The 26,433-nt window shown below is 46.8% G+C and overlaps 1 protein-coding gene across 1 annotated transcript; it reads left to right on the top strand.

Moving 5' to 3' along the window:
• The first annotated feature begins 199 nt into the window (after window positions 1–199).
• On the top strand, window positions 200–24,872 carry LOC138525578 (histone H2A-like). Its single transcript, XM_069635623.1, has 2 exons — window positions 200–283; window positions 24,376–24,872. Exon 2 carries the CDS (start codon window positions 24,384–24,386, stop codon window positions 24,792–24,794), a length of 411 nt encoding a protein of 136 aa, XP_069491724.1. The 5' UTR covers window positions 200–283; window positions 24,376–24,383; the 3' UTR covers window positions 24,795–24,872.
• The last annotated feature ends 1,561 nt before the right edge of the window (window positions 24,873–26,433 follow it).

Below are 26,433 nucleotides of genomic sequence, written 5' to 3'. Positions count from 1 at the left end.
TGCTGATAAAATGTGTTTCCTCAAGAAATAAGTATATGCTGCAAAAAAAACCCTGGCACTAATAAATGACAACACGTGTGTGTTCACAGTCTCGGTTCGCTGTAGAGAGCTGGGCGTGGAATGGAGGTGGCAAGTAAACGCAGGTGACAATAGTTACTGAGGGGGAGGGGCAGGTTATTTGGTGACGCTCTGGATGATGCTTTAAAAGGGGACGTTTTGACTTTGTTGGTTAGTAGCGAGTTTTCTTGCTGAGAGGTTTCGCATCGTGCGGCAAACAGGAAAGGTACATGGTTTTTAAAGAAAAAAAATATATATTCTCTCCCCTTACAGTGTGTATTTAGTTCAACACCAGGCTGTGCTGGCAGGGTTCGTTTCAGTTCTGTTCGCCCCCTCCCCACCACGATAAGGGTACTTAGAGCGGGAAACTTGGGCTATCCGCGGAGTCTAGGCAATAAAGTCCCAACATTAGCAATACACCTGGAAGCTTAGCTGACTCCGGTGTTGAATGATGCCAGGTAACTTAGCACTGGGCTCGGCTAGTGGTCGAAGTGTACGAAACGACATAGTGGAACTATGTTCCTTGCTGGCCCGCACTCGTTCCCTACAAACGGCATCACCATGCTCCCTCCCACGCGCCGTCCAAACCCCCAAACGCACCTGCTGTAAAAGGGGAATTTTAAAACTAAACAATTCTACAACGGTTTCTTTTTAAAAGTATAGGATATATGCAACACTTCGACCACTGGGCTTGGCTTTTAGGACGCGTTTGTAATTGGTGGAAGGGGAGTTCTATTGCATACCATAAGTGTTCTAACAGTGGGTTGCTTTATTGACCTGGGAGTTGCAGACCCGTGAAAGTAGCTTGCGGACACTTATAACGTGTGCTTTACCCGATGTGGTCAGTTTTTGTACCACAAAAGGCAGGAATATCGAATTGACAAGGTTTATTTAATTTTCTACATTGAAGATATTGTACGTTTCATTGCATGTATTAAAAAGCCTTAATTGGCTGTAACATACTAAATAAGATTAATGCAATTGCAACATCCAATAAAATTCTTCAAAACTAGGTCCATGTAGGTTCCAGTTCTTTTGAAGGAACTCCATGATTCGTATGCATGACTATTTAAATCAATGTAGCATTAAGTGTTTTCTATATATGCGTGGCCCTCCCAGACACCAACTGTCAAACTAATGTGATTCGAAATGTGTAATAATTCCATGTTCCATGACTTTGTTTCTCCCTGCCCCAACTAGCTGCAGCCATGGGATGCCCACCCCTATATCCAGGATGGTGCGTTAGGAGGCGGTGAGGAATTCGACCATCTGCATGGGAAGTGTGCTCACCAGGGCTTTATTTTATTTTTTTTTAAAATGACTGATGGGGCCATTCCCACGCTCTTTTTCCATGCTCACTGCAGAAACAGTCATGTACTCTGGGAGGACACGGTTTACCAGCGCTGCCCTCCCCTGTCATGTCTAGCTGACACCTGACGGCCGTGGGTACATCAAAAACCTTTGGACATGGGCAGCCTGATCAGAATTTCAAGGCTCCATGGATTTGCATCTCCATTGTGAAACCTTGCTGGTGGCGGCCAATGCTGAATAATGTTAGTTAGGCCTCGGTGCAGGAAGTGACAATGGAGACAGACACTTTTTTAATTTATTTGTAAATGCAATGTGTCAACTTGGTAATAACACCCTTACTTGGTATGAAAGGGCAGTGAATGTCCTCACAGGAACCACTCCTTTCAGGAAGGGAAGTATGTGAATTGTAGGAGTCTGCCTGCAACCCCCACTCCAAAGGAGGCCCATGTTGTGGTCAAGTGCTGCATAGGGCTCAGATAATTAGACATTTTGTACAGCAGATGGGAAGATGGGTGGGACTAGTATGTTGTCATCCTTCCCGTCTGTTGCCTAGTGCTCTGGTGCGGACTTAAAGCATAAGTGAAGATTGTTGGTGGTGACTTGAGGATTTTGCTCAGTAAGGTGGGCCTAGCCTACACCATGTGCTGGGGCCCATTTGGCTTTAAAAAACGGGCTGAACCCCTCACTTGGCAGAGCTGAAGATTTTGCAAGGAGTAAGGACTAATTTGGACCCGAGCTCAATGTACAGTCTCACTTGCATCTTCCGCAAGTGAGGGAAGGCCAGGAGTTCCAAGAGGGAAGCAAGACCCCGCCACCTAAACAGCAAGCTTCCTAGGTGGGAGGTGCCGGAGAGTCTCTGGACAAAGTAAAAGGATGTTGCTTGCTAACACTCTCCTGAGCTTTGGGCCGTCGGCATTGAAAGGACATGAGCCCTGCAAAAAAGCGAAGGGTGCCACACAAGCAGCATCCATCCTTTTTAAGTACAATTTCGACAGTTGAGTACTTGAACTGCATCTGGCTCCACTGCTGACTGTTGTCACACTGTCACCAGAGCTGTCCAAGACACCTCAACCAGCAGAGACTACTATTCTTGGCACCGCGCCAGACAGCCTGAAGACTTTCATTCAGCCTTGCTTGCCAAACTACCTACTGACTGGTACCTGCAGCTGTCTCCCGCCCCTAACTTGGTCCAACAGGCTGCCGCGCACCCTGGAACAGCCTCAATGCTGTCAAGCATCAAGAACCTCTTCAGAATCAGGTACATTGTGGTTCTGCCCTATTAGGCAGAATTCTCTGTGCTAATTTCCCTTACCTTTTGAGAGCCCCAGCAACTTTGCTGGATTTCTAGGATTTCATTTTTTTACCTGGGAAAGAGTGTCAGCCTTTGTCCCACTCTTTCATGTATTTTGATGTGTTTTCCTTTTGTGTTCTTTGGTTATGGAGTTGGGCATCTTTTTCTGTCACACAACACCCTAAGTGCAGTGACACAAGGGTGTCTTTCAGACTCCCCAAGGTTTAAATACCTTCCCTGGGACTGACTGCTGTCTCCCAGGGCATGCAAAGTTAAATTGAGTTTAAATTACTGACCCATCACACTCTTACTATAGAGTACTGGAGGGGTTTCCTAGCTTCCGAGACAAAACACTCGTAACAGTAACATGTTACTTTAAATGGCAGTAGTTTAGATCAAACTACCATGATTTTTCCCTACTGCTAACGGTAGCTAATCGGGTCAGCCATGTTTTTCAATATGGCGCCCGAGACATATCTGTAAAAACAGACTCCGGTCAACTTTCTTAGGAAAGGTCCTTATTGTGTTTGTCTCTGTGTGCCAAACCAGGTTTGGTCCCTTTGTTCATTGGCCTTTGGCGGGCTTCAGTGGTGAAGCCCTCCTCTGGCGCCAGGGTGTCTGGGGTGGACATGATGTGAGGGAGGTGCCTGAAACTCCGTGCTTAGTCTCCTAGGAGACCTAAATGCACTCTGGCTTGATTGGCCGCTGTCTGGCAAGGACAGCCACCCTGCTGTGAGTGACAGCCAGGCTGGAATGAATGGGGAGGAAACTGTTTAAAAGTAGGTCTCTGGGACTTGGAAAGCAGAATCGACCACTGGAACGAAACATCCAAGTTTGGTGGGAACAACCAACTTGCAAGCCACCTGGATACAGTCCTATTCTGGTCGAATTTTCATCAGAGTCCTGTTAAACAGGATATCCGGAGGGAAGGAAACCAGCTCTTGGACTTTAAGGCACTCGCACCTTAAACCGACGTCTTGCTACAGCTTTTGGCCTCTTCCCTGGGCCATGCAGGAACCTCCCGATGTCTTCCTTGTCCCCACGACTGAAGCTCAGGAACAGCGAGATCTGCACAAACTGCCTCAGCTACAACTTTCTTATTGACGAGCTACTGTGCAAATGCGGTCCAGAAATTTTTTCGGCCAACGAAGTGCCTGAAACTTTCCTCAACTAAAAGGCTCTTCATTCGTCAAACTTTTTGCCTAGCCAAATCCTCTAAAAATCTGTGGCAAAGACTTAACCGTTACTTACCAGAACTGTGCTATCCTATACAAAAGACTCTGAACCATTGACCCAGGCCTATTGAGAAGAATTGCTAGTTGTATTTAACTGAAACCCTTTGCCCTGCCTATGAATGTATTTGGGCTGTCTATCTGGTGCCATTTTGCTCCACTTCATTTTTGAGCTAAACTTGTTCGTTTACTTACTGATTGGATTTTTGTGGTCTTAGTGTGTGATATTGTGCTACTTGTGCATAAATGTATGTTCTTTTACCAAGAAACCTTGAGTGTTTACTTGAATCACTGTATTGGTTGGTCCTTTGTTTAACTTGTTCTACTGATTACTCAAACTCTTGTCTGACTGCTTAGCCATCGCTACCACTTTACTGTTTAGTACAGGCTTGTACCGAAGAATTGTGCTTACACTTGTAGTATTCCCCAAGGGTACTGCAGGTGATTATGCCTAAAATGCCCCCCTTTTCCTTCTCTGATTCTGCCTAAAATGCCCCCTTGTCCTTCTCTGAAGGCCCCTAGAGACCAATCATTTGGTGTTGAAACCAAATACTATAAGACTGATTACTTTATCAACTACCCTCCTGTCAGTATCTAGAGTGCATCCCTTTGCTTTGTGAATCTGTCTGTCATCTGTGTTCCTCAGTGTGGGTTGTAACCGTAGTTCTTTACTGTGTGGGTTGTAATTGTAGTGTGCTAGAACTGTCTGTATTAGTAATAAAGCAGATAACCTTGACTGTACAGTCCCTTTCATCATTAGGTAACTGTAAGCCTGTTCCATCCACGTTACCAAAATTGGACAAGGTCTTACTTGTACTCCAATCTGTTCAGATCCCATCTGGTGTACTAGAGTTGTGGGGTTGATTGGTGGTTTAGAAACCAATATACATCCCTGGACCACTGGTGCCTCGTAAGTTGATTCATCAGAGGGGGTTCTCAGTAACGGCTCATACCCTACTGCATCTCTGATGGTTTCTTCTTCCCCCTCCTTGCTGAGTGACACAGCTATATCCATGACGCTTCACTCCATACGTTATTGGGGTGTCTCTGCTGGGCCTAGAACCCACCCCCCCCTGCCCAACCTCCATGCCTCTGGTAGTGAGGGGGTGTGGTTGTGGCTTGAATTCGTGAGGGGGCATGCTGTGGTTGGAGGCCTGCGTGGAGTGTTGGTTTGGGAGGATGCTGTTTCCTACAGGTTTCAAATGTTTGTATATTGGGAGGGTTGAAGAGAGTAAGGCTGCCACTTAGACTTCAATATACCAACTTGATGCTAGTAGATTTTGTGCTCCTTGTTTCATCCTGCCTCTCAATGATTTTGTGGCTACTAGCTCTGTCAAGCAGGCAGAGGTGTACGTCTCTGAAGATGGTTAAGCCCCTAGCTTTGTCCATACATGTTAGTAGATGCACGTTTCCTTTAGGAGAAAAGGTCTGAACTGCTTCCTTTGTTGCATACATCATGAAAATGGACCATGTAGTCTCCCTCCTAGCCAGGTGCAACAGCTGCTCCCAGTCTTGTGGGTGCCAAACAGAACTCGTCCGAAAGTTCATCATCCCATAACCAGAATGGGTGACTTACTCCAGAGGAGAAGGGTGTGCACAGAGCAGGTAATCATTAGAAATGCAATTAATTGCATTCTAAAGCAGACCTAAGTAACTTTTGGGGCAGGGGGAATAATGTACTAATGCTACGAGTAGGGGATTGGGGAAGAAGTCTGGTTGGGTGGATCAGTGTTTGTCAAGATGCTTGAGGAGGCTCTTCAGGTCCTTGGCATTGGCATAGACTTGTCCCATCCGGCCTATCTGAATTGGATGGTTGCATAGCAGAAAAAAAGCCCCCCTGCAGTTATATTTCCAGTCTGGCAATGTCTAGGACATCCCTTTAACTATGCAGCAGGGGTGGGGGAGTGTGCAAGGCATATACTCCTGAACACTCGACTAGGGGTCCTGGACGAATATTGAGATTTGAGACACAAGGAGCATGTCGCCTGGTTGTGTGATCAATACTTACCCTACAAGTCGCATTCCTCTGCTTCATCAGTGTGAGCCTTTGGACCAGGCTGAATCCGTTTGTTAGGAAAGAGAATGTGTGTTTATAACTTTAGAGGCTGGACTGCATGGGGCTATGGATGTGAAGTCATTGGACTGTTCATAGCATCTTGGGGGCTGAAGTTTCCACCGGTAGCAGGTGCAGTGGTGTCCCCAGGAAGGCACACAAGGGACCATAAGGTAAGGGGCGGGGAGTGTACCTAAAAATGGACAATGTGAACATGTTTCTCAAGCTGAAATGGGCAAAGTAGCCCAATGGGGAGGTATACATCAAGTAAATTGTCACCATGTGATAAAGGCATTTACAAGCAAACGTGTAATGAGCGTCAACTGTAAGCACAATACCATTATGCATGACACCAGTTTTAATATTGTGCCAGGGTGCCATGCAGTGTGTAGCATCTGGTTTGGGAGTGCAGAATAAGTTACAAGGTGTTATCAACAAAATACCAATTCTACCTAGTGGCTGCTGTTGACGCAGGATGACCCTTGTTGCTCTATTACAAGGGAGTTGCATTGAGCTAGCCGTGCCATGTAAGCATGGCACAAGGCAGCCCCGTAGGACTGTTCTGATGCACCCTCCAATAATTCAGTATTATGGCGGGTCAGCCACATATGCAATATTTAGCCTTGCATGGGCAGCTTGCAGTGCCCCAATACATTTTGTTTTTTGGTGGTATGGTCACCATATGTATTTTAGTGCCCCAGAAGTCCAAAAAGCCCCAACACTGCCTCGACCCAGAGCCTAAGCCCATTCCAGATATCCTGCACCATACCTGTCATTCTGTGTCCCCACCACCTAGAGCACAAGCGCATACTGCCTTGCTACCACCCAGAGCACAAGCCACATACAGAGCCACCAAGATTACAAGCAGCATGCCGGACACCCTGTCCCCACCCCACTAACGAGGGCAAAAATACCTGCCATTCTGTGCCACTCCACCCAGAGCACGAGCCCCATACCTGGCATCCTATTCTGCCCCATGCAGAACACAAACCAATACCTGGCATGCTGGACCCCACCACCAAGATCGCAAAACCTGAGCCTGGCATCCTTTGTCCCGCCACACCCAGAGCACAAGCTCCCAACAACTGAGCAGGAGCCCTGCCCCCCTGACACCCCAGCATCCTGTTAGTCCTAAGGCATTAGTCCGAGGGCATTTTTCTGTTCCATGCTGGCTTTCTCCATTGGGTGGCTGGTAAGCAAAGCAACCAGAGCTCCCTCCTGGGGAGGGACACCACATTGTAGGGGTGGCAGGTGCTCCCCTGGCCCTAACCTAGATACACCACTGAAGATGCCAGCCTGGTGGTGGGCACTGATGGTTGGAAGAGGGTCCCAGTTATGTGTCCTTGCGTGGAAGTAGGACCTGTGAAATGCTACCTGTGTCAACCTGGCCTACCTGATCATTGACAGGCTCACTTCTGAAGCACCACAAAATTGACAAGGATCGGATTATTAAGTTGTGACTGAGGAGGGGGGTGAACATGGGGTACTGGCCCCCACCCCAAGATTTAGCCCACCACCCAGGGGGCAAGTATTGGCTGCTGGTTTATGTAATGCCATCGTTGTCGCATGAGAATGGGGGCAGCACAACAAGCGCTCCAGATTGTGGAGGAGTGTTTGCCGTTTTGCTGAGGTCTGAATTTGGTTTCGGACTGATTGACTGTGTCCCATGACGGTTGGGCTAAGAGCTCTGATAGCTGTTGGATCTCCTGCTGCGTCGGAGACCAGGAAGTTTGTGGTGATGCCATGTAGCCCAAACCAATGGTTGAGCGTGTAGGGAGCTGTACATCACTCTGTGAAGGGCGACCGACTGTCAGTGGTGTTGAAGATGGCCCATGGATGCGCGTCGGAAGAAATGGCGGCGTGTCGCAAAGCAGGGGGCAACAGGAGGTTAACTGGTGGCGTCTGAAGAGATGGATCGTGCGAGGAGTTGGACAAGGATCAGAATTACTGTGGGGGAGTTGTAAGCGGTAAGCAGAGGGATTGACAGCTGCTCTATTTTACTCTTGCTCAGAAGAAGCTGGAAACGGTTGCTTAATTTGATCTACTGCAGTAGTTAAGTTGGATAAAATAAGTTTGTTGCTATTTTATAGGATAACTTTTTTTTAGCATTCGTGATGCACGCAGCAATTAAAAGTCCATATAAAATGTAGAATTGCAAGGGATGTATTTAGAGGAATTGTTCAAAACTGTTTCACTCTCAGCAGCGGAGAATAGCGTGGGTGGTGTGGTGAACTTTGTGGTTTAATAGTTCTGTCAAAAAAGAAAACATGTTCTATCTGTAAGGTGTTTTTCCCTGTCTTGATGAAAGACTGGGTAAGCAACAATCAGGTAGGAACCTGTAGGAGTCCTGAACATGGGATATTTGTGTGACTGGAAACCGATAAGGGGGGGGGTAGAAGGAGATTGAAGACCCCTAAAGAGGGTTTATGGCAGACCTCTATGTGCAGGGTGCCCTGAGGCCAGCAGCAATTCGTGGGTACCTGGCTAAATATGCAGTAGCAGCCTTATTTCGTTTGACAAGCCTGGCGGCCTTCTTTTATGTCAAGGTAAAACCAGCTTCCTGTTGGACTCGGTCCATAACCATGTGAACAAGTGCTATAAAGTAGGCAAACATAAATGGTATGGCATTTATAATGACGAGGTAGCAATACTTTGAGACGGGTGGGGGATGCAGAATATACATCAATATTCACTGACTCAGGAAGTTGGTATTATCAACAGGAGTACTAACACTAACATCCACTCTTATCTTATCACTCAGCGAGTTTCATAAAAAAAGTTATATAGCAAAAACTAGTCATTGACGTCAATCTGTGGCAAACTACAAAAACCTACTGGGGGAAAGTGATGGGCTTAAAGGGAACATCTAGGTTTATGTTATACTTGTTCCATAAAGTGATTGGGTCTCTAACATCGGGTGGGGCAACTAAGCCCTCTAGTGCAAGTCGCTATGAACGTCCTATTGATTAAACTATAGGGCTCTCTATTACATGGCCTTCTACAATTGGTTGGCACTCTTGTACCCCTCTGTAATATTCCACACACACTACCCCTCTGTGATATTCCACACACACTAGTGGCAGGCTATCACCCATGTGCTGTTGGGCTAGTCATAACCATAGCTTCCCACCTAATTAGCCTACAATCTATCACTCTTGCTGTCTGCCAATCAAATATTGGCCTTGGAAATGTTCTCTGCCTGTGAATAAAAGGGAGTATAGGCTTGTCTTTTGGTTTCAATGTAGCTCAACTTCATCTGACCATGTGACTAGAACATGTTTCAGAGCGTTCTGTATTTGAAATGCTATTAAATGAACATCTGGCATCTTCAATGTTCTTTGCTCCTCACCCCGGACAGGAGTTTGTTCTTTTCAAATGTTTTGTAGCTACTGCATGAACATCCATGCCGTAGCCTTGCAGTGGCCTTGCCTTCCTGGTGCTGTGACAGCCAAGCGTCTCTTGAATTTTACCTCCTAAGTAGTTTTCCTACTGTGCCACACTGAAAAACCCTTTCTATTTACTGGGGCCATGCTCTGTTAAAGTGCATTGTGGAACATCCATAGTCTATACATTCCTGTGCATGTACAATTGTAAAAGGAGTTGGCATTTTCTTTTCTGTAGCATGAGCATCTTCATCTCTAGCCCGAAATGTTGCCCATCTTTAACACCTCCTCCTTAGATCTAATAGAATATTTATGTCTTCAGACTCTTTTCGATGCATTGGCTGTGCTTCGCATGACATCACCATCTTCTTGCTAGCTTTTCACACTTCAAGGATTTCATTCAAATGACCATCATATTGTCGTGAGTGCATATGTGGCATCCTCAATGGGAACCTCACTCTGGCTCCCAACATATAGGCATCATGGGGCGGATACTTGGCTCCACCTCTACACAAGTAGCATCCAGTTGGTTCTCTTGGGAGCAAGTTCTTCATAGTTGGTAAATGATTAAATATAATCCATGCAGTCACCTGGGACAAGTTCTTTCACTCACAGCTGTGTTGCTAGCGAGTAAGATTCTCCTTTCCGTTTCATATTGACAAGAGGCAACACATGCACCCCTGGACCAATGGTAGCTGTTCTGAACTACCAGGCACTTTAACCCTGGCCCTATGACAATCCGCAGCGGACCATAACCACCACTATGTATGCATGCCATCACCAAAGGAACATACCGTGCCCCGACTCCTGTGCAGTACATGAGATGGCGCACAGCCTGTCATGCCACCCTGGTAAACCCAGGGCTAAGCACCTCCGGCCTACAGGGTTGTCTTCTCTCATAATTCGCCCCTCAGTGCCACCAAGCGCTCCTTTCCCAACACTTGGAACAGACTACGCAGGCAGGCTAAACCCCACGCAGATGAGGCACACACTTGGCTCTCACAAACATTGAACTGTGAGGGGCCAATGCCCAGAAAGCCTTGCCATCGGCATAGGAAGTAAATGAGGGCCTGCCCCTTGGTGGGAGCAACCAAACCTGGCCTCTAGTGAGTAGTAGTGGATGTGGGGAGGATGGGGGGGGCACCCACACAGGGTCCAAGACCCGCTCTAACACGCTTTCTGTCTGTGCCCAGTGGACATATACCAACTCAAGAATGGCACTCTTTGCATGCTGCAGGGGTGGGGGGGGCATAAACTATCAACCACCATGTGCCCGTCTCAGGCTAAACCGTGCATGCAATACCTTGGCCCGTCTGTGAATTTGTAGCAACCACGTGGTGGAAATATCCAGCTCCTCCATCAGACTGTTCCCTTCCTACCCGGCAGGGGAAGGAACTCGCTAGGCTCTCGCCATGAGGCGCCAGCACTGAAAAAGGGAGAATGACCTGGGCTCTGTGGCTCAGAGTGGTGCCAGTATTGAGGCAGCACTAGCCTGCTTGACCCCCCCCCTCAGGTCTACAACCAAACACAACCGCTCTATTCTGGGTAGGGTAGACCGGCCTGGATCCTGGAAGGCCTTATGTGAGATCCCTCTGTGGAGCACCTGACTGGCGCTGCTGGATTCCCTGGAGACTCCTTTTCATGCTCTCCCTGGGTTATTCCCACGGGGGAATCTTGCAACACCCACCTCTGCAGGGGAGCTCTAGTCTGTGCTGAGGTGGAATCGCCTCAGACAACACTGATCCCCCCCCCCCCCTACAGGTGGGTCATACCTATCTGCATCAGCACGTCCCTTGTGCGGCGAGTCCGTTCAGGTTTTTTAAACGTTTACATATTAATGCGGTTTTAGTTTACTTTCCTTCTGTGAGTGTGTTGCAAGCACCTACTAATATTGGTCCTGTTAACTGATTTGTTCCTATATATTAGAAAACAGCAACCACTGACCCATCAAAGGGGTGTGGTCTAGTCTTATTCTTACCGCGGACTAGGAGTCAGTGGTTGTGTGCATCATGGTCATAGTAGCAGCAGATTAGCACAGATGTAGTTCTTTCTTACTAGAGAAAGGGAGTTGGTGAAATATCCGGGAAGTGGTAGATGCATATGCTTGACTTATCTGCGGCAATGTTTGTAGGTAAGAAACATGGCTGTATTTGTGTATGTGGCAGCATAGATAAAATATGCATTTTGCCCTGAGATCTGCAACTGGTAGTGCAGCAGATCTGGTCAAATGCTGGGTAGTAAGTCAAATTTCAGTTTGTTATGGTTGTTGGGAGAGCTCAATGTTGAGTCAGGATAAGTGGTTCTAGATACTAAGTATCTAGATCGATGCCCCTTATAGTGGTGACAGCTGTGATTGCTGCCAAGTCCCAGTGGCTTTTACAGTTGGGGATATAAAGTGTCAAACCTTGAGGCATTATCTGAGTTTTTGTGTAGCAACAGCTCAGGGTGTGCCGTAGCGACAGCTCGGGGTGTGCCATCTTTGTGGTACCTTACCCAGACCCCAGGGGCTCATTGAGACTCTGGGGGTAGTTTGTCTGTCCTATATAGATTGTCTTTTGCTGTTCTTTTGCGGTTGTCTTCTGCTTTGGTATGTGGTGTTGCCATTCTTTGGCAGTGAGTGATGGGTTGCCCTTTCCTATTTAAGGGAGGTAAGTTTGTCCTTGGGTAGGGATAGATTTGTGTCCATCATAAGGTAGATGGATGGGGTTAACATTTGTGGTGTTGTAATGAGTATGCGGCATGCTTGGTGTTTCTGTGAATTGTGACGGGTTAATACCTTATGTTGGGACTTGTGTGCTAGGTTCGCTGGTCTATTGTGGAGTCTCTACTAGGTAATGTCTAGTGTGCATATTTATAGTGTTCCTAGTTTAATATTCATCCATCACTGGTAATGCATCTTCTTCCTCTGGTTCTTAAGGGGGGGGGTGTAGTGGGCAGTAGCTAAGTGTCATGAGCATGTCATTGATGGAATTTTCATAGCATCTCATGTGCAAGGTTTCACCAGTGGCAGTTGAAGGTGCAGGCCTGGGTGATCGGCACAGGTGGGTGGTCAGGAGAGTGTCCCAGCTTGTACCCTTGTGGGTGTAGGACAAGTTGCGTACCACATCCTCAACAGTGTCACCTTTGTGAAAAGATAGTGAGCTAAAGACTCTGGGTAAGGCTCTCATAACCAGGGGTAATGTCTGGCGGAGGGTCTCCCAGGACCACCCCTTGTTCGCAATCTGTCACACCAACAGTATTCTTTCAGGTGTTGTAAACACTTCGATATTCATCCTAACCTAGGCTTTATTCGATTTTTAAACTTTGGTTGAAGTAATACGTATGTGGCCTTGCCACATGAAGTAATTTAAGTTATGGCCTTGCCTTCAGAGTGATTGTTGTCTTGCTTGGCTTCTTTTTGTGGCTCTAGGGGGGGAGGGGGAGGCGAGGGGGGAGAGAATGCTGTAAAGCCTTTGGCTGCCGCATTGGACTCCTCACCATTACTATGTGTTTGAATTGCAGGGCTTCCCCAGAACACCTTCTCTCTAGGTTAGATCTTGGGCTTCGGGGATATGGTTGTCTACCGGGCAGCTTCAGCTTCTACTCCCCACTAAAATTGTGCAGGTGTTCTAAACATACTCTGGTGTAGTCGTCAAATGTGTGGCGATGTCCTCATGAAGGGAAGATTGGTATAGAGATGGGGGGGGGGGGGGGGGGGAATGATTTACAATTGGCTCTGGGTCTTCCCTCCCAGTAGTCAATACTTGCCTTCTGGTTGGTAGGAGCCAGCAAACTGATACTTGGATAAACTTCTAGGCCAGGTAAGGTGTGGCCTAGATTAAAGGGAGTGCTGTGATTTGCTGAGTGATCCTTAGTTTGAGACAGGATATGGTGAAACTGGTGCTGTCATTCCCATGGCCCCCAATCTCTGGAATGGCTTCCAGCTGAGTGGTGAGGCACCACTGCATGCCACCAAGATATGACTTATCAATTAACATGCATGTGGCTAGAGATTATTCTTTCATTGAGGAATGGCTCTAGCCGCAGGGTTTAACTCCAGGCCAGGATACTGCAGGGTTTTCAGGATAGCCCTCATTAATATGCATGAAGAGAAATTGCATCATTCACAAATCCAATTAGTCAACAGTGATGGCTCTCCTGATAAAACCACCACTACTAGTGTTATCCAAACATTCCAAATAGTCAATCCTTAAGGAAATGTCTTGCGCTGCTGATCTTGTTACTCGGTCCCTATGGTTACTGAAGTACACAGGCAGGGGGCCCAATTAGGAGGGCTTTCGGGAGGGGAGGGGACTGACCTGACCACAAGCTGGTCAAACTCTGGATTCCAAGCGACTTGAAGTTACTTCAATTGGCTGTTGGGGAATTGTGTGGGTTGGTATACTTGGGTGCCATAGGTCCTTCACTAGAAATGGCCTTCAGGTGGGACAGGTGCATGTTGGAGTAACCTTCCAGATGTCCTACGCTCCACAAGGTACGTTTCTTTTGCCTCTGACTTGGGTGGGGGCCTTGTGTCGGTTTAATTGTGCTGTTTTGCTTTCATTTGTATTTTGTTTGTTGCCCTTCACTATGACGCATTTCATTAGACTAAAGTCCATAATTGACTTCCCACTCTGTAATTTACGGACCATCTTCTCGACTCTTTTGGCCTGTCACTACCTGTTTAGATAATTACTTTGTTACCGTCTTTTGGCTGCCTACTCTAAGCAGGGTCAGATGCATATGGGATTACACCTCCAGTTTTGTAAACTGGATCTTCGGAAGCTCTTTTGGTTTAGGAATTCCTAGGTGACTTCCAGCTGCCAAATCTGTTCTTTAGGTGGTCGGTCCTAGAAGCCTTTGATCATGGTTTGGTGCATGTTGATGTGCCGCAATTCCAGTTGCGACACTGCATTTGCCCATAAATCACTGTCAAGTGATCAATAACTGGCTCTCCCAATAATCCAGTATTAGGTTAACCTTTTCTTAAGGATCCATTACTATCTGTAACCAATGGAAGGTAATTGTTTCAGGGCAGTGGTGTGTAGCCCACTGACGTACAGGTGCTAGGAGTATGTTTCAATTGAGGCAGTTCCCCCCCCCCCCACCCCAAAGTCATACTACTGTGTGCTAGAAATTATTTGGGCAAGCCCTGCCTAAGGAAATTTGAGGTCCGTAGTAGCTATGTTTGACTCGGCAGAGCTGGGACTTCAACTCAAAACTGAGACCCCTATGAGCCAGCATGTTACCTTGACCTCGACTGTTCCATTGTCCATTGAATGGAACCCGTAATGTCTTTCTGGCACCTGGGGAGGATGCCCAGGCTTACCTGGAGGTGCACCTGGCCTGCATGGATGTCTGTCACTCTGCATGTTCAACTGGCATGCTTTCACCAGCTTGACAGTTGTAATTATGAAATGTTTGCTTGCACCCTCACCCAGTGATAGACTTGGTGCTTACTTACCCCACTTCCCAACCCCTCAATCTATCTGTGCCATACCTAGGTTGGCATGCCTATCTTGCAGCTTTACCCCATGCTTTTCAGACCCTCCTAATGCAGCTTTACCTCATGCTTTTCAGACCCTCTTAGTGCAAAGCTAGATGTGGCTCTGGGTCTGTTGCTACGTTTTTATCCTGACCTTCACCCAGACTTGGTTACTGCTGTGGTACTCCACTACTGAGCTGCGGCCCACCTCAGACTGGGAGCTGCTCCAGCCTGAACCAAAGTAGTGCAGGAAAAGATTGGTACAGCTGCCTGACCTGTGAATCGGGGCCATCCAACCCAGTAACTGTGCGAAAGCTTGCCTCGGCTGCACTACAAATTGCTGACTGCGGTGACCAAATACGTTTTGGGGAGGGGTTAGGAGGAGGGAGGCGGCAATTTCCCTACTTGCGCTGCAGGAAAGACCTGCTGTTCATTTTCTCCCCGGTTTGAAAATTCTGAACTTCTCCCTTGACCTCTCCAGTATGTCACCCCCTTTTCCCTTGGGTACTGTGTTAAGAACTTCCGGGGCACTAGTGGTCCAGGGAATATCTATCTGGTGTACGAGGTGTGTCGGGGGCGCACACCTCGTACACCAGAAGGGATCCGAACAGATTAGAATACCAAGTGAATTATAAGACCTCCTTGTGCAGTTTTGGTAACGTGTGACCCCTCGTCACAAGGTCATGGATCGTTGGTTAGTTGCAACACAGCGAAAATACAATTCTTACCAAATGAGAAGAGGGACTGTCCAGTCAAGGTTGTATACAAATATCTACATTACTACAAACAGCACACTACAAAATACAACTCGCTCTGTAAAAGAATGGAGGACAGTTTAACGAAGGAAAGTGAAACATTTTGGATATTGACAGGAGGATAGGGTAGTTGATCAGTCTAATTGCAGTACCAAGGGGGCAAAGGGTCAGAACTGTCTCTAGTGGCCTTCAGAGACTGACCGTTGGGGAGTAGGGGGGGTTTTATAGAACCACAATGTTTTTGGTGCTGACAGTTTAGAGGCGGTTCAGGGTTCTTCACAACCCTTGAGACGCCTGCTACCAGGCGGCAGGCAGTTCAGGAAGTGAGATTGGACCGACGTCTGCAGGCTGTCAGGGAATGGGTGTTTCTGTGCTGGGTGGCCCATCTGGAATCGGGGCCAGGTGTCTCTGCAGCATGACCATGTCGGGGGTGCAGCTGGATGCAGTTTGAGGACTAACTGTCTCAAATGTCCTTAAAAGATGGACACTGGATGATGCTTGTGTGGCACTCCTTGCTTCTTCACAGGGCTATTGTCCTTTCAAGGCAGATGGCTCAGATTGCAGACAATGGCCTTGTCAATTGTCCAGACACTCTCCACACTTCCCACTTAGGAAGCTTGACAGCAGAACTATGCTGTGTATGTGGTGGCTACTATTTCTAGAGGTGCTGGACTGGTTCTCAGGAGTCTGGTTTCTCCCTCTGTTCCCTGGGAGTTTTTTAGGGGAGGATCTTGCATTCCCTCAACTCCTGACCTTCCTTCACTGGCGGAAGACGTAAGGTAGACTGTACTTCATCTGTTATGGGTTCATAAATCCAAATCTGCCCCAATGATTAGTGCAGGATAAGCCCACCTTGAACTAATCCTGGGTCCCCATCAACCATCTTCTGTTATGCAGGAGGCCAAGACCAGAGTGCTCCAACAGGACAAGGGGGGGGGGGAACCACATATACAAAGTCCCACCCATATCCGTTAACTGAGCCCTCTGCAGGGTTCCCTTAAGTTTGTGCTGGGAGCAGACTTCTTTCTCCCCAAACCACGTGCTTCTCCCCTCTGAAAGGGGCCAGCTCGGCAAGGGTTTGCCAACAGTAACTAATGGACCCAGAAACGCATTGCATACAGAGGAGCTGGAACTATTAAGTTGACCCATTGCATACCAAAGGGGTGTTAGCCCCGCCTCTCCTTTCTATTCCAGCAACCAAGCCTCCTCAGGCTTGCTTCAATTTCTAATATGCACTGCCACGTGCTTGAGGACATGGAAAGCAGATCCATGGGGCCTTTGATATTTAAATCTGGCTGCCCATGCTAGCGAAAGGTGTGCATGCCCCCTCTTTGAGAAGCTATGATCCCAGGACTGTCGCATTACAGCTGAATGAAGGGGGAAGACTGCGCCTGTAGGCTGTACGTGCAACTATGCATTTTATGCGGGAAGCAGATGGACTGTGGAATGGCCTCACAGTCCTGAGGTTAGTATATTTTATTTGTATCGCGCTCATACACAAGTGTTTCAGAGTGCAGCAAGGGAGGGGAACAGTGGATCACACAACGATCTTACTAGGCCCAGTGACATTGAGAACGTGCAAGTGCATGGTGGGGAGGGGGGGGGGGGAGTGCATGGACGGGGAGAGTGCGGAGTAGAGGAGAAAAATACAAATGGAGGCCATAAACGGTGGTAGTGCAGCCAGCAAGTCAAGTGCAGTGTTTACGGCAGCAGACTGGGTAAGTAGTGCAGAAAAGGGGTGGTTGGGGGGACTGTATGGGTACAGGTACAGTCACCATTACAAGGGGTAGCCAGGTGGCAGTGCAGGAGGGTGGCCAGGTGCAGTGCAAAGAGCTGATCAGCTGATCAGCTGATCAGCAGAGGCAGAAGCAAAGAGGAAGATCTACCCCAGCTAGTTTCTTTGCAAAACTGACCCTGAGAGAGTTGGAGGAATGAAGAACTTGAGTGGAGGTATTTATGGAGGGATAGCTGAAGGTATATTGGACCCAGGCCCCAGAAAGCCTTGTGGACAATGCAGAGGGTTTTGAATTTAATCCTTGCATCCACTGGGAGCCAATTGAGATATTTCAGAGCTGGAGAGATGATCCCAGGGTTTGAGGCCAAGGACAAGTCTTGCAGTCCTGTTCTGGATTAGTTTCAGAGGGTAGAGAGTAGAGGCAGGTAGATTTAGGTAGAGGCTGTTACAATAGTCCAACCTGGAGAGAACCAGAGCTTGGGAAACAGTGAGCTTCTGGGGAAAGGCAGCATACCTCTGAGGAGGTGCAGTAGGAAGTTTGACTTTTTAGTGCCCTCAGGTGTGGGGTCAAAGATGACTCCCAAGCTTCTTAGTCTCGTAGGAGGAGGGCCAAGAGGCTGGCCAGTGAGGGGAAATGATGGTGGAGGTGTGCCGATGAGGATCTGTCTTGCTGGCATTCAGACCAAGGTCATTTGCGGCACACCAATCTTGAATGGCAGTTGGACACTCAGATGAGAGAAGAGGAGGTGGCCGAGGGCCGCCTGAGCGTAGCACTAGAAATTGGAGCAGAAAATGGGAATGCAGTGGGAGAGGGTTGCCAGGTATTGGAAAAGCCAGGGCGAGAGGTTAGACCCCCTGGGGAAAGCCACAGGTAGAGAGGAAAATTGATGGACCTGGGAGTGTCGATCAGAGAGGAAAAGTCAGCCAGGCCAGAGCCTGATCAGTGATACCCAGGTTATCACGGAGACAGTTGAGCAGGATCAAGTAGGATGAGGACAGAGGGAATGTTGAGTCAAGGTTGGAGAGCAGATCTTCACGGATGTTCAGGAGAGCAGTTTGCATTATAAAAAGCCCAGGTGAGCGTACTCTCCCCGTGTGGATTCCTCAAACTGTTAATTTAATTCTCAAGTGTCTCTAAATGAAAAAGCGAAGCATTTCAAATGAGGCCCAAGTGCATGAATATATTTATGCTAATTTCCATCAGCCTGATTCATGGAATTATTTGCGTGAAACGCAGATTTGCACACCTTTCTGCCCGAAAATCCCCAGGGTTTTTCGGGCAGAAAGGTGTGCAAATTTGCGTTTCACGCAAATAATTCCATGAATCAGGCTACGTATGTTTTAATGACTGGTTTGAAAGTGCTGTGCTATGGTCTTCATAAATCTATAACATACCTTTCATAGGTTCAGTTAACTCACTTTATAGTCTGCATGTATTCTTCCTGTGCAATATTCAACTGTTTTAGTAGGCAGAATTCTGTGCAGTTCCCTTGGGGACCACTGCAAGACTACAGGAGTAAGCAGTAAACCCAATTGGTAGCAGTCTGCACCACCCAGATTTACCTGGTAGCTGTGGCTAAGCAGTCAGACTTCTCTCAAGAAGAGTAGGGCAGTATACAGAGGATACACAATGGGGCCAAAAACACAGAGCAAGCAAACACTGACCAGAGCTTGGTATCACAAGTTAATAATTATGTACCACACACTTAAGGAAATACCCTAGCACTATCAAAGCAAGTTCAAACACAATCAGAAAAGTATACACCCCTCCCTTAAGAATTATAAGACAAGTCTAAGTCAAAACACCACTATTTGTAAAAACAGATGCGAGCGCGTAACTTAGATGGCACTCCAATAAAGGGGGGAAAAAAGGCAGGTCATGAAAAAACAGTTCCCAACACTTTCTAAGACCAAATCAAGTTAGTGAAGGCAGAGTCTACTGTAGAGCCAAGTTCATAGGCCAGGTCCACTTTAAAGGGGGCAAAGTGAAATGTGCCCAAGATCAATTTAGAAATGCATTAAAGTATTTGTAAAAATGTTCAAAAGAGGTTGGGTTGATTCAGAAGGTAAAGTTAGGCCTGGGGGCCAACCCAGTTGGAAAGCCAAGGATTTAAGGGTCACCTTTAGCAAACTGTAGAAAGGGAGGCCAGGTGGAACACAGTACCTTTAGTGAGGAAGCTCCAGCGGTGGCAGTTCTTGGCAGTGGGTGCAGTTCATGGTTTTGACCAGGGAAAGAGAAGATCTCGTTGAGGAGGAAACTTGATTTGTTGCACTGCCCAGGGAAGAGACCAGCCGCAGAGCTCATTGGTTAAAAGGTGTTCCTTTTATTCGCGGTCACAGTGGTGAAGCTTGCCTATCCGACCGCTGGGGTGCTTGGCACGGATGTCCTGGAAGGGGAATGGCGAACTGGTTGATCCCACCAGCTCAGAGGAAGAAGACTCTTTCAGCAGAAGATCTTCTCTTGTCGTCGGGAAAGTGGTGACGTTGTTGCAGCAGGGCTTTACCGGTCATGTCGTCATTGCAGATGGCTCAGCTTCTCCCCTCTTCAGATTTCTTAGGTCCTGTGGCGACTTCTGAAGTTCCAGTCCCAAAAGCCCTGCTTTTATGCAGAAAAACCCTCATTCAAGAGCCTAGCTGTCACTCGCCACTGGGCCAATCGGAACAGTGCGACTTGGGTTGCTAAGGCAACACAGTCCAGGGTGCCAATTCCCCCCCACATCCTGTGGAACCCAGGCAGTGGCACCAGTTGGCGGGCTTCTGTGGAGAAGCCTGCCAAAAGTGGAACAAAGGGCCCGACCTTGGTTGGAGTTACAGACCGACACAAATGCCATTTTAGAAAAGAGTTCTGGCGAAAAGACCCAACCAGTGATTTTATATTAAATAAACCGGCGGTATCTTTAACATTGCATCTAAAAGTGGTGCGTTTAAAATCAATGGGGAATATTCCGGTGGAATATTTCGCATGGTAACCACTGCCACCAGCCAGAAACTTGACAAGGGGTGGGGGGGGACTGACAGTGCCCCCTTGGAAACAGATCTAATCAACTCCTTCCAGTACTTCCACAAGATGATGGTTTGTACTGGTTCTGGTCACAATTTTGGACTAGTGAAGTCAATGGTGACTTAACATGCCCTGGGAGACACTAGTCAGTCCCAGGGTATGGAGTCTGTTTTGGGGGTCACTATGACACCCCTGTGTTACTGCACTGAGGGTGCTGTGTAACAGACCCCATAGCCCATAAGCATACAATAAGTCAAAGACATACCTCAAATCATGCCTGTGGGAGAAAGTCTTTCTCTTAGCAGGAGAAAAAAAACAAACCCCAAAAATCCAGCAAAGCTGCTGGGGGACTCACTAGGTTTGGGAAATTAGCCTTATAAGAGAATTTGCCCTAACATACACTCACATCTCGCATGTGAGTATGCTGCGTTTCTGTGTGGTCTAGTTTTGCATCTTCCTGGCATTCTGTAGCCCTTAACCCTTACCATGAGTGTGCATTACGTCTCACATTTTAGCTCTTCAATGGTTTTCTACCTCTTCACATTGACTATTGTATTACCGGTGGTGAACCAAGTATTTCTGCCATCCCCACCATCCTGTTAGCAAGGGTTGCACAGTAAATATCCCTTTCATAACAGGTTACCCCTAATCTGTTAATTTCGTGAAGGCACTAGGAATCCTGGCTGGACCAGACCCCCCCCCCCCCCCCCCCCCCCCCTCCCACCCTTGAGGGGGCGCTTTTAGCACTGTGCACCCATTATAAAACGTCTGCTTTGTACCCACACATCTTACAGATCAACGATGTCTGACATGGAAAGTCGGTTTTCTGTGCGACTAGTCTTTTTGAAGGGGTGGAGTGCCGCAGGCATAGTTTCACAACTCTGCAATGTAAGACAGTGCAGTAGGTGCTGGGTGCTGAAGCACAGTCCATGTACTATAAGCCTTATTTGCAAGACAATGTTTGTACTTAATCACGCGTGATGTGCCCAAATAGCAACTTTAGCTCCTTGTGGATGGGTTCGGGGCTTTTGTACCACATTCAAGCTCTGCAAACCAGCTTAGGACGCGTGGATGTGGAGCCCCCCAAATTATGAATTGTGCACTTATAGACGACTATGCTGCTGCACCCAGATTTAAATGCATCAGTCCTCCAAGCGTGCATACCGTTTGCCCCAGGCAAAAATGCTCCATGGCACCACACATGACTCCCACCAGTACACTTCCTTTGGCTCGAGTACAGACCACGCAGTACCCAGCCTCTGTACTGCATGCAGCTTTTTTTGGGGAGGGGTAACGGGTTGGGGTTTTGATCTCCGTTGCTCTAGTGGATCTGACAGTAAGGGGTGGGGGGGAGAGGTAATGACTATTGGCCAATCCACAAATTGGCTTTCTGGGGAGTTGGGTGGTGTTGTGCTATATCGCTAAGTGTTTGTACTGCTATGTGAGGGACTGTAAGTGGCACATGTGAGCTAATTGGCAGGAATTGCCTTTGTTTCTTTAAGGGGGCAATGCGGGAAAACTCCTAGGTTTCAGTTTCTCTCAACTCGACTAACCGAATATCTGAAATTGCATATGGACTGCATTTCGATGAATTGTCTTGGAAAGGAGTCAATGTGTGATCTGTCTTGTGATGTATGCAGTGTTCTTCAGCCAATCAATAAAAAGAACCTTGGATACAAACCAAATTCTGCATCAATCATACATACAAAGCATAAAATCATACATAAATCGGAAAATATAAAATTTCAACCTTAATATCTAATTCAGTTCCAATTCATGTAAAAAGCCAATAGTAGCAATTTTTAGAAATTCGTCTAGCACCAATGTGCTAAATATTTGTAACGTTGTTTGTACTGCAGTACAATATAAGGGTTTCCGGATGTTCGGTAAGGTTACAGAACCTACAAAAATTCTCATGAGGGGACAAAGGTTACAGAACCTAGAGGGGACAACCTACCGTCTTCATGGTATATCTTTAGTTAACCACAAATTTAAATGGAATCTTGTCTACATTTATGTGAGGGATATTTGATTAGGTAGGATTCTGGAGTTCTGAACTTCTGGAGTCCATATTGGGATGGATACCAGGCTTTGTAACGATGGCATAATTGTCTCGTATGAATTCAATTCCTTTGGTAAAGTTTTAATTTTGCACGATCAGGATTATTAATTAAAAGATCCATTGTAATATCGGCATCAATGAGTGTTTGTAGCTAAATTAACAAATATCGAGCTGAAATATCCTTGATTATGCATTTCCTTAACAGTGAGCACAATTTCCAAGCATACATTATGTAAAGAGAACATGCCAAATTCAAAACAAATCTGTACAATGGGTATACAGTTAGGCAAATTAAACATGGAGCGCCAAATTTGCCCTCTAATCGGTCCCAGAAGACACAGGTTTTGGACATGCAAAATTCAGAACTGTAAGTGATAATGGGTTGATAATGGGTGTCACTTTCAGTAACAAAAGTTGAGGACTACATGTAATTTGCCGAACCTGTAAAGAATAGCCTTTGACTGAGAAATTACATGGAGTGACATTAGTATCTGTAGGTGGAAAGGATGCGTTATTGGTCTAAAGTCCATGTAAACAACTTTCGGGTCTTAAGCTTAGAATTGCAGCATTCCATGACTTGGGTTTTTGCTAAATTAATACTCGTGGTGTTTTCATGTACATGGGCTGCTAGACCTCTAATATTTGTAATACCACTTGGGTTTTTGAAAGTAGGATAAAGTAATCCACATAGAGGACCCATGGGATTTGATGCAGTCTTAATTTGGGGGCATCTGAGTCATACATTTTTCACCCATGTCCAATATGAAAAGATTGCAAATGGTGGCCGCCAGAATGCACCCTTGCTTAAGACCTCAATAGGTCAAGAGGGGGTTGTAAGATGACCGTCAAGTGCAATTCTAATGCGTATTGGAGCAAAAATCATTTTGACCAAGGAAAAGGGACAGCCCATTTTTGTCAGTTTATGCAACATCACTGCTTGGTCAATGGAATCCAAGGCCTCTGAAAATCAACAAAGGCTATAAATAGCGGCTGTTTTTGTTGAAAACAGGGGGCCTTGATGGCGGCATTATTGATGGCAGTTAAAGCCGGTCTGAAACATATCCTGCATATTTTGATTTAATCCATTGATTTAATCCATTGATGCAGATCCCTTAAAATCAGGGATGCAAACATTTTTCCTGGTGCATCAAAGGGGCAATAGGCCAGTAGTTGGATGGATTATGCCATCGCCCTTCTTGAATATTGCAGCACCAGGCTTTTCGGATCTTTTGTGTGGATAAGATTTGAGAAAATAGGTCAAAGAGAATAGAGGCCACAATTTGGAACTGCTTGGGCCAGGTGCTCTTGATCAGCTAGCTCTATGAATATAAAGGATATCATCAACAGAGAAAGATACAAAAATGGACCTTCGAGTTTAAAGGGCAATGATGAGATTGAATCGGGGGCTCCAGATTGGATCGACGAGGCATCATTAATTTGCATACAACATTGTGAGTGCTTATTGGTTTTATTAATTCAAGCCCAGGTTCCAGAGGAGGATATTTAATTTAGCATAGAATCTGTCAGATTGAAATAGAGAAGCTCAGTGCGCTCTTCTCCAATTTCTGTATCTCGTCTTGATGTTCTTTAAAGTGGACCATACCAGCTCAGTTGGTAATAGAAGGGCCAATTGTCTTCCTCTTCTAAAATGGCGTTTTTTTTTCATTGCATGTTGAGATCAGATCTTGTATAGACTCCTCGCCCATGTGTCGGAAGTGGGCAGTGTATGCAATTAGTTAAGGCAAAAACTTTTGAATGATCCACAACCCGAATTAGGCAAGGCTTGCTCAACATTATCTTGCCAGTATAGGGGTTCATGCATTTTTAAGGAGTGCTTTTTGGTGCAACTTTCCATCACTTGCAGAAATAGGGGACCTTTGGTGCATCGCAACGTGGCCTGAATCGAAAATGGGCAGCACTTGGCATGAGCTTTTTTCACGTTAGTCAGTAGACATGTCCTGGATTGGAATGGTTTAAAATGTCACTTTCCTGTTTTGTCGATCCTCTAACCAACTTCTGATTTCTCTTTAGATCAGATAATGTCTGGACGAGGCAAGAAGGCTGCCAAGGGTAAAGTGGGCAAGAAGACCCGGTCTTCCAGAGCTGGGCTGCAGTTTCCAGTTGGGCGCATCCATCGGCTCCTGAAGAAGGGGCACTATACTGATAGGATTGGGTCTGGTGCATCAGTTTACCTGGCGGCTGTGCTGGAATACCTGACTGCAGAAGTGCTTGAGCTGGCGGGAAATGCTGCCCGTGACAACAAGAAATCCCGCATTGTGCCAAGGCATCTGCAGCTGGCGGTCAGGAATGATGAGGAACTGAATAAACTCTTCTCTGGAGTGACCATTGCTCAAGGTGGTGTATTGCCCAATATACAGGCCCAGCTCCTGCCCAAGAGGACTTCAAAGGGTCCTGCAGAAGAAATGCCGGCCCAGTCTCTGGAATTTTAGTTCCTTGCTGGTTTTAGGCAACATAATGCACTTGTTAATGTCAAATTTTAGAATTCTGTAATAAAATGTGTAACTTTAGTTCTAGTACTTAGTCTCCTTTGTGTTGAGACCCCTGTGCTGCGAAGCTTGCAAACCACACAAATCCCAAAGCTCAACTTGTGGGTGTCACATTTATGCAAACTCATCAAATGAAATCGGTATGTGGCCCGTTCACCACAGCACATTGCACACCCACCAGCAAGATCTGCAGCCTTCAGGCCCCGTGTAGACCTGTACTTTTCTAAAAGTACATCACATTGTCTGGTTACTGAGCAGCTCAGCATATTTGACAGTTATTGTGGTGCCTACTGGTTTCTTTTCTTTTGCTGAAGACCTCAAGGCACTATAACCCCATTCCAGGGCATGCAGAGAGAATGGCAGGGAAAGTGTTACATACTGGTGTGCAGGTTGGTTGTAAACCTTCATTGTTCCAAGATACTTTCACAATTTTATATTTGTTTACTTTTTTGCATGACCTCGGATGTGCAGCCTTTCAAAGCGGTATGGGGTGGGGGGGATGTGGGTGGATGGGGACAAACTGTACTACTTGATGGTAAACATGCCATTTGAGATGGCATGACGATGCCCTCAATGGGATGCGAGGGTAACCTATGGGCCACACTGCTTGCCTCATTGGATGTCTTGATGGGGCTGTCATGTATGGCTGCATTTGCACATGCTGCTTTTGTCCAAGAAGTCAAGCAAAGAAACTATCCACAGGGCTGGGTGTCCCAACATGCATTTGGTATCATTGGGTAGAAATGAGGGGTTGTATGATCTTGCCTACTGCCGACTTTCCCAGACGCCTACATTGGTCTGTACAGACTTCCCACCACTGGACAACCTGGCCAAGTATGAGCTTTGTTTTTCTTGAAGCTAAAGGTGATTTGCCTGCACACTTCAGTCAATGGAGCAGTCCTGAGTAAGGTGCACTACAAAAGTAGGAGCAACGTAGTGTATAAGACTGGTGGATGGTTGATATGTGCATCAACCAGTGAGAGGACAAAGAAGCCAGTCTCGAAAGGAATGTGCCACTAACGTTCATGGGTGCAGTGGCTACAATATGGCTGCATGATGGTCGAATGATTGTGTTTGAGGGTGGGGTGGTGAGGATTGACCGAAATGTGAGCTTCCAAATCAGTCTATGCAAACCAGGTTCCGGGACCACTTGTGGGGTAAGTGCCACATTGGTTCTTTAGTGCTGCGTGTGTGAGGGGAGGGGGCTGGTAACCTGCAATAGAATGGGAGTCCTCGCTGCTATAGTTTCCATAGGATGGCAACATTGGAAGTGGAATGTTGACAAAGACATGTTGCACTGCGCAGTGTTGCGGTTGCCCCATGTGTGATTTTAGGGGGCATTTGTGTGGGGGCAGCCACCATCTGGAGTGGTTTGCAGGCAAACCTCACCCCCAAGCAATATGAGTTGCTGGCAACATAACACCATTTGCATTCTAGAAATGGGTGTGGACTGTGGCAACCCCTAATTTTGCAATACCGAGTGGCTCTTGTGGCACTTGCTGCTGTGCCTTGATTGTTAAAACAAAAACAAGTCTATAAAATGACAAGTGAACTCGGTGCCAGGAATGATTATATGGATTTA

Source organism: Ambystoma mexicanum, chromosome 7p (genome assembly GCF_040938575.1).
Source record: "Ambystoma mexicanum isolate Mex_15411 chromosome 7p, UKY_AmexF1_1, whole genome shotgun sequence".
In the NCBI taxonomy this organism is placed as follows: Eukaryota; Metazoa; Chordata; class Amphibia; order Caudata; family Ambystomatidae; genus Ambystoma; species Ambystoma mexicanum.
This window is presented reverse-complemented; position numbering and strand designations above follow the sequence as displayed.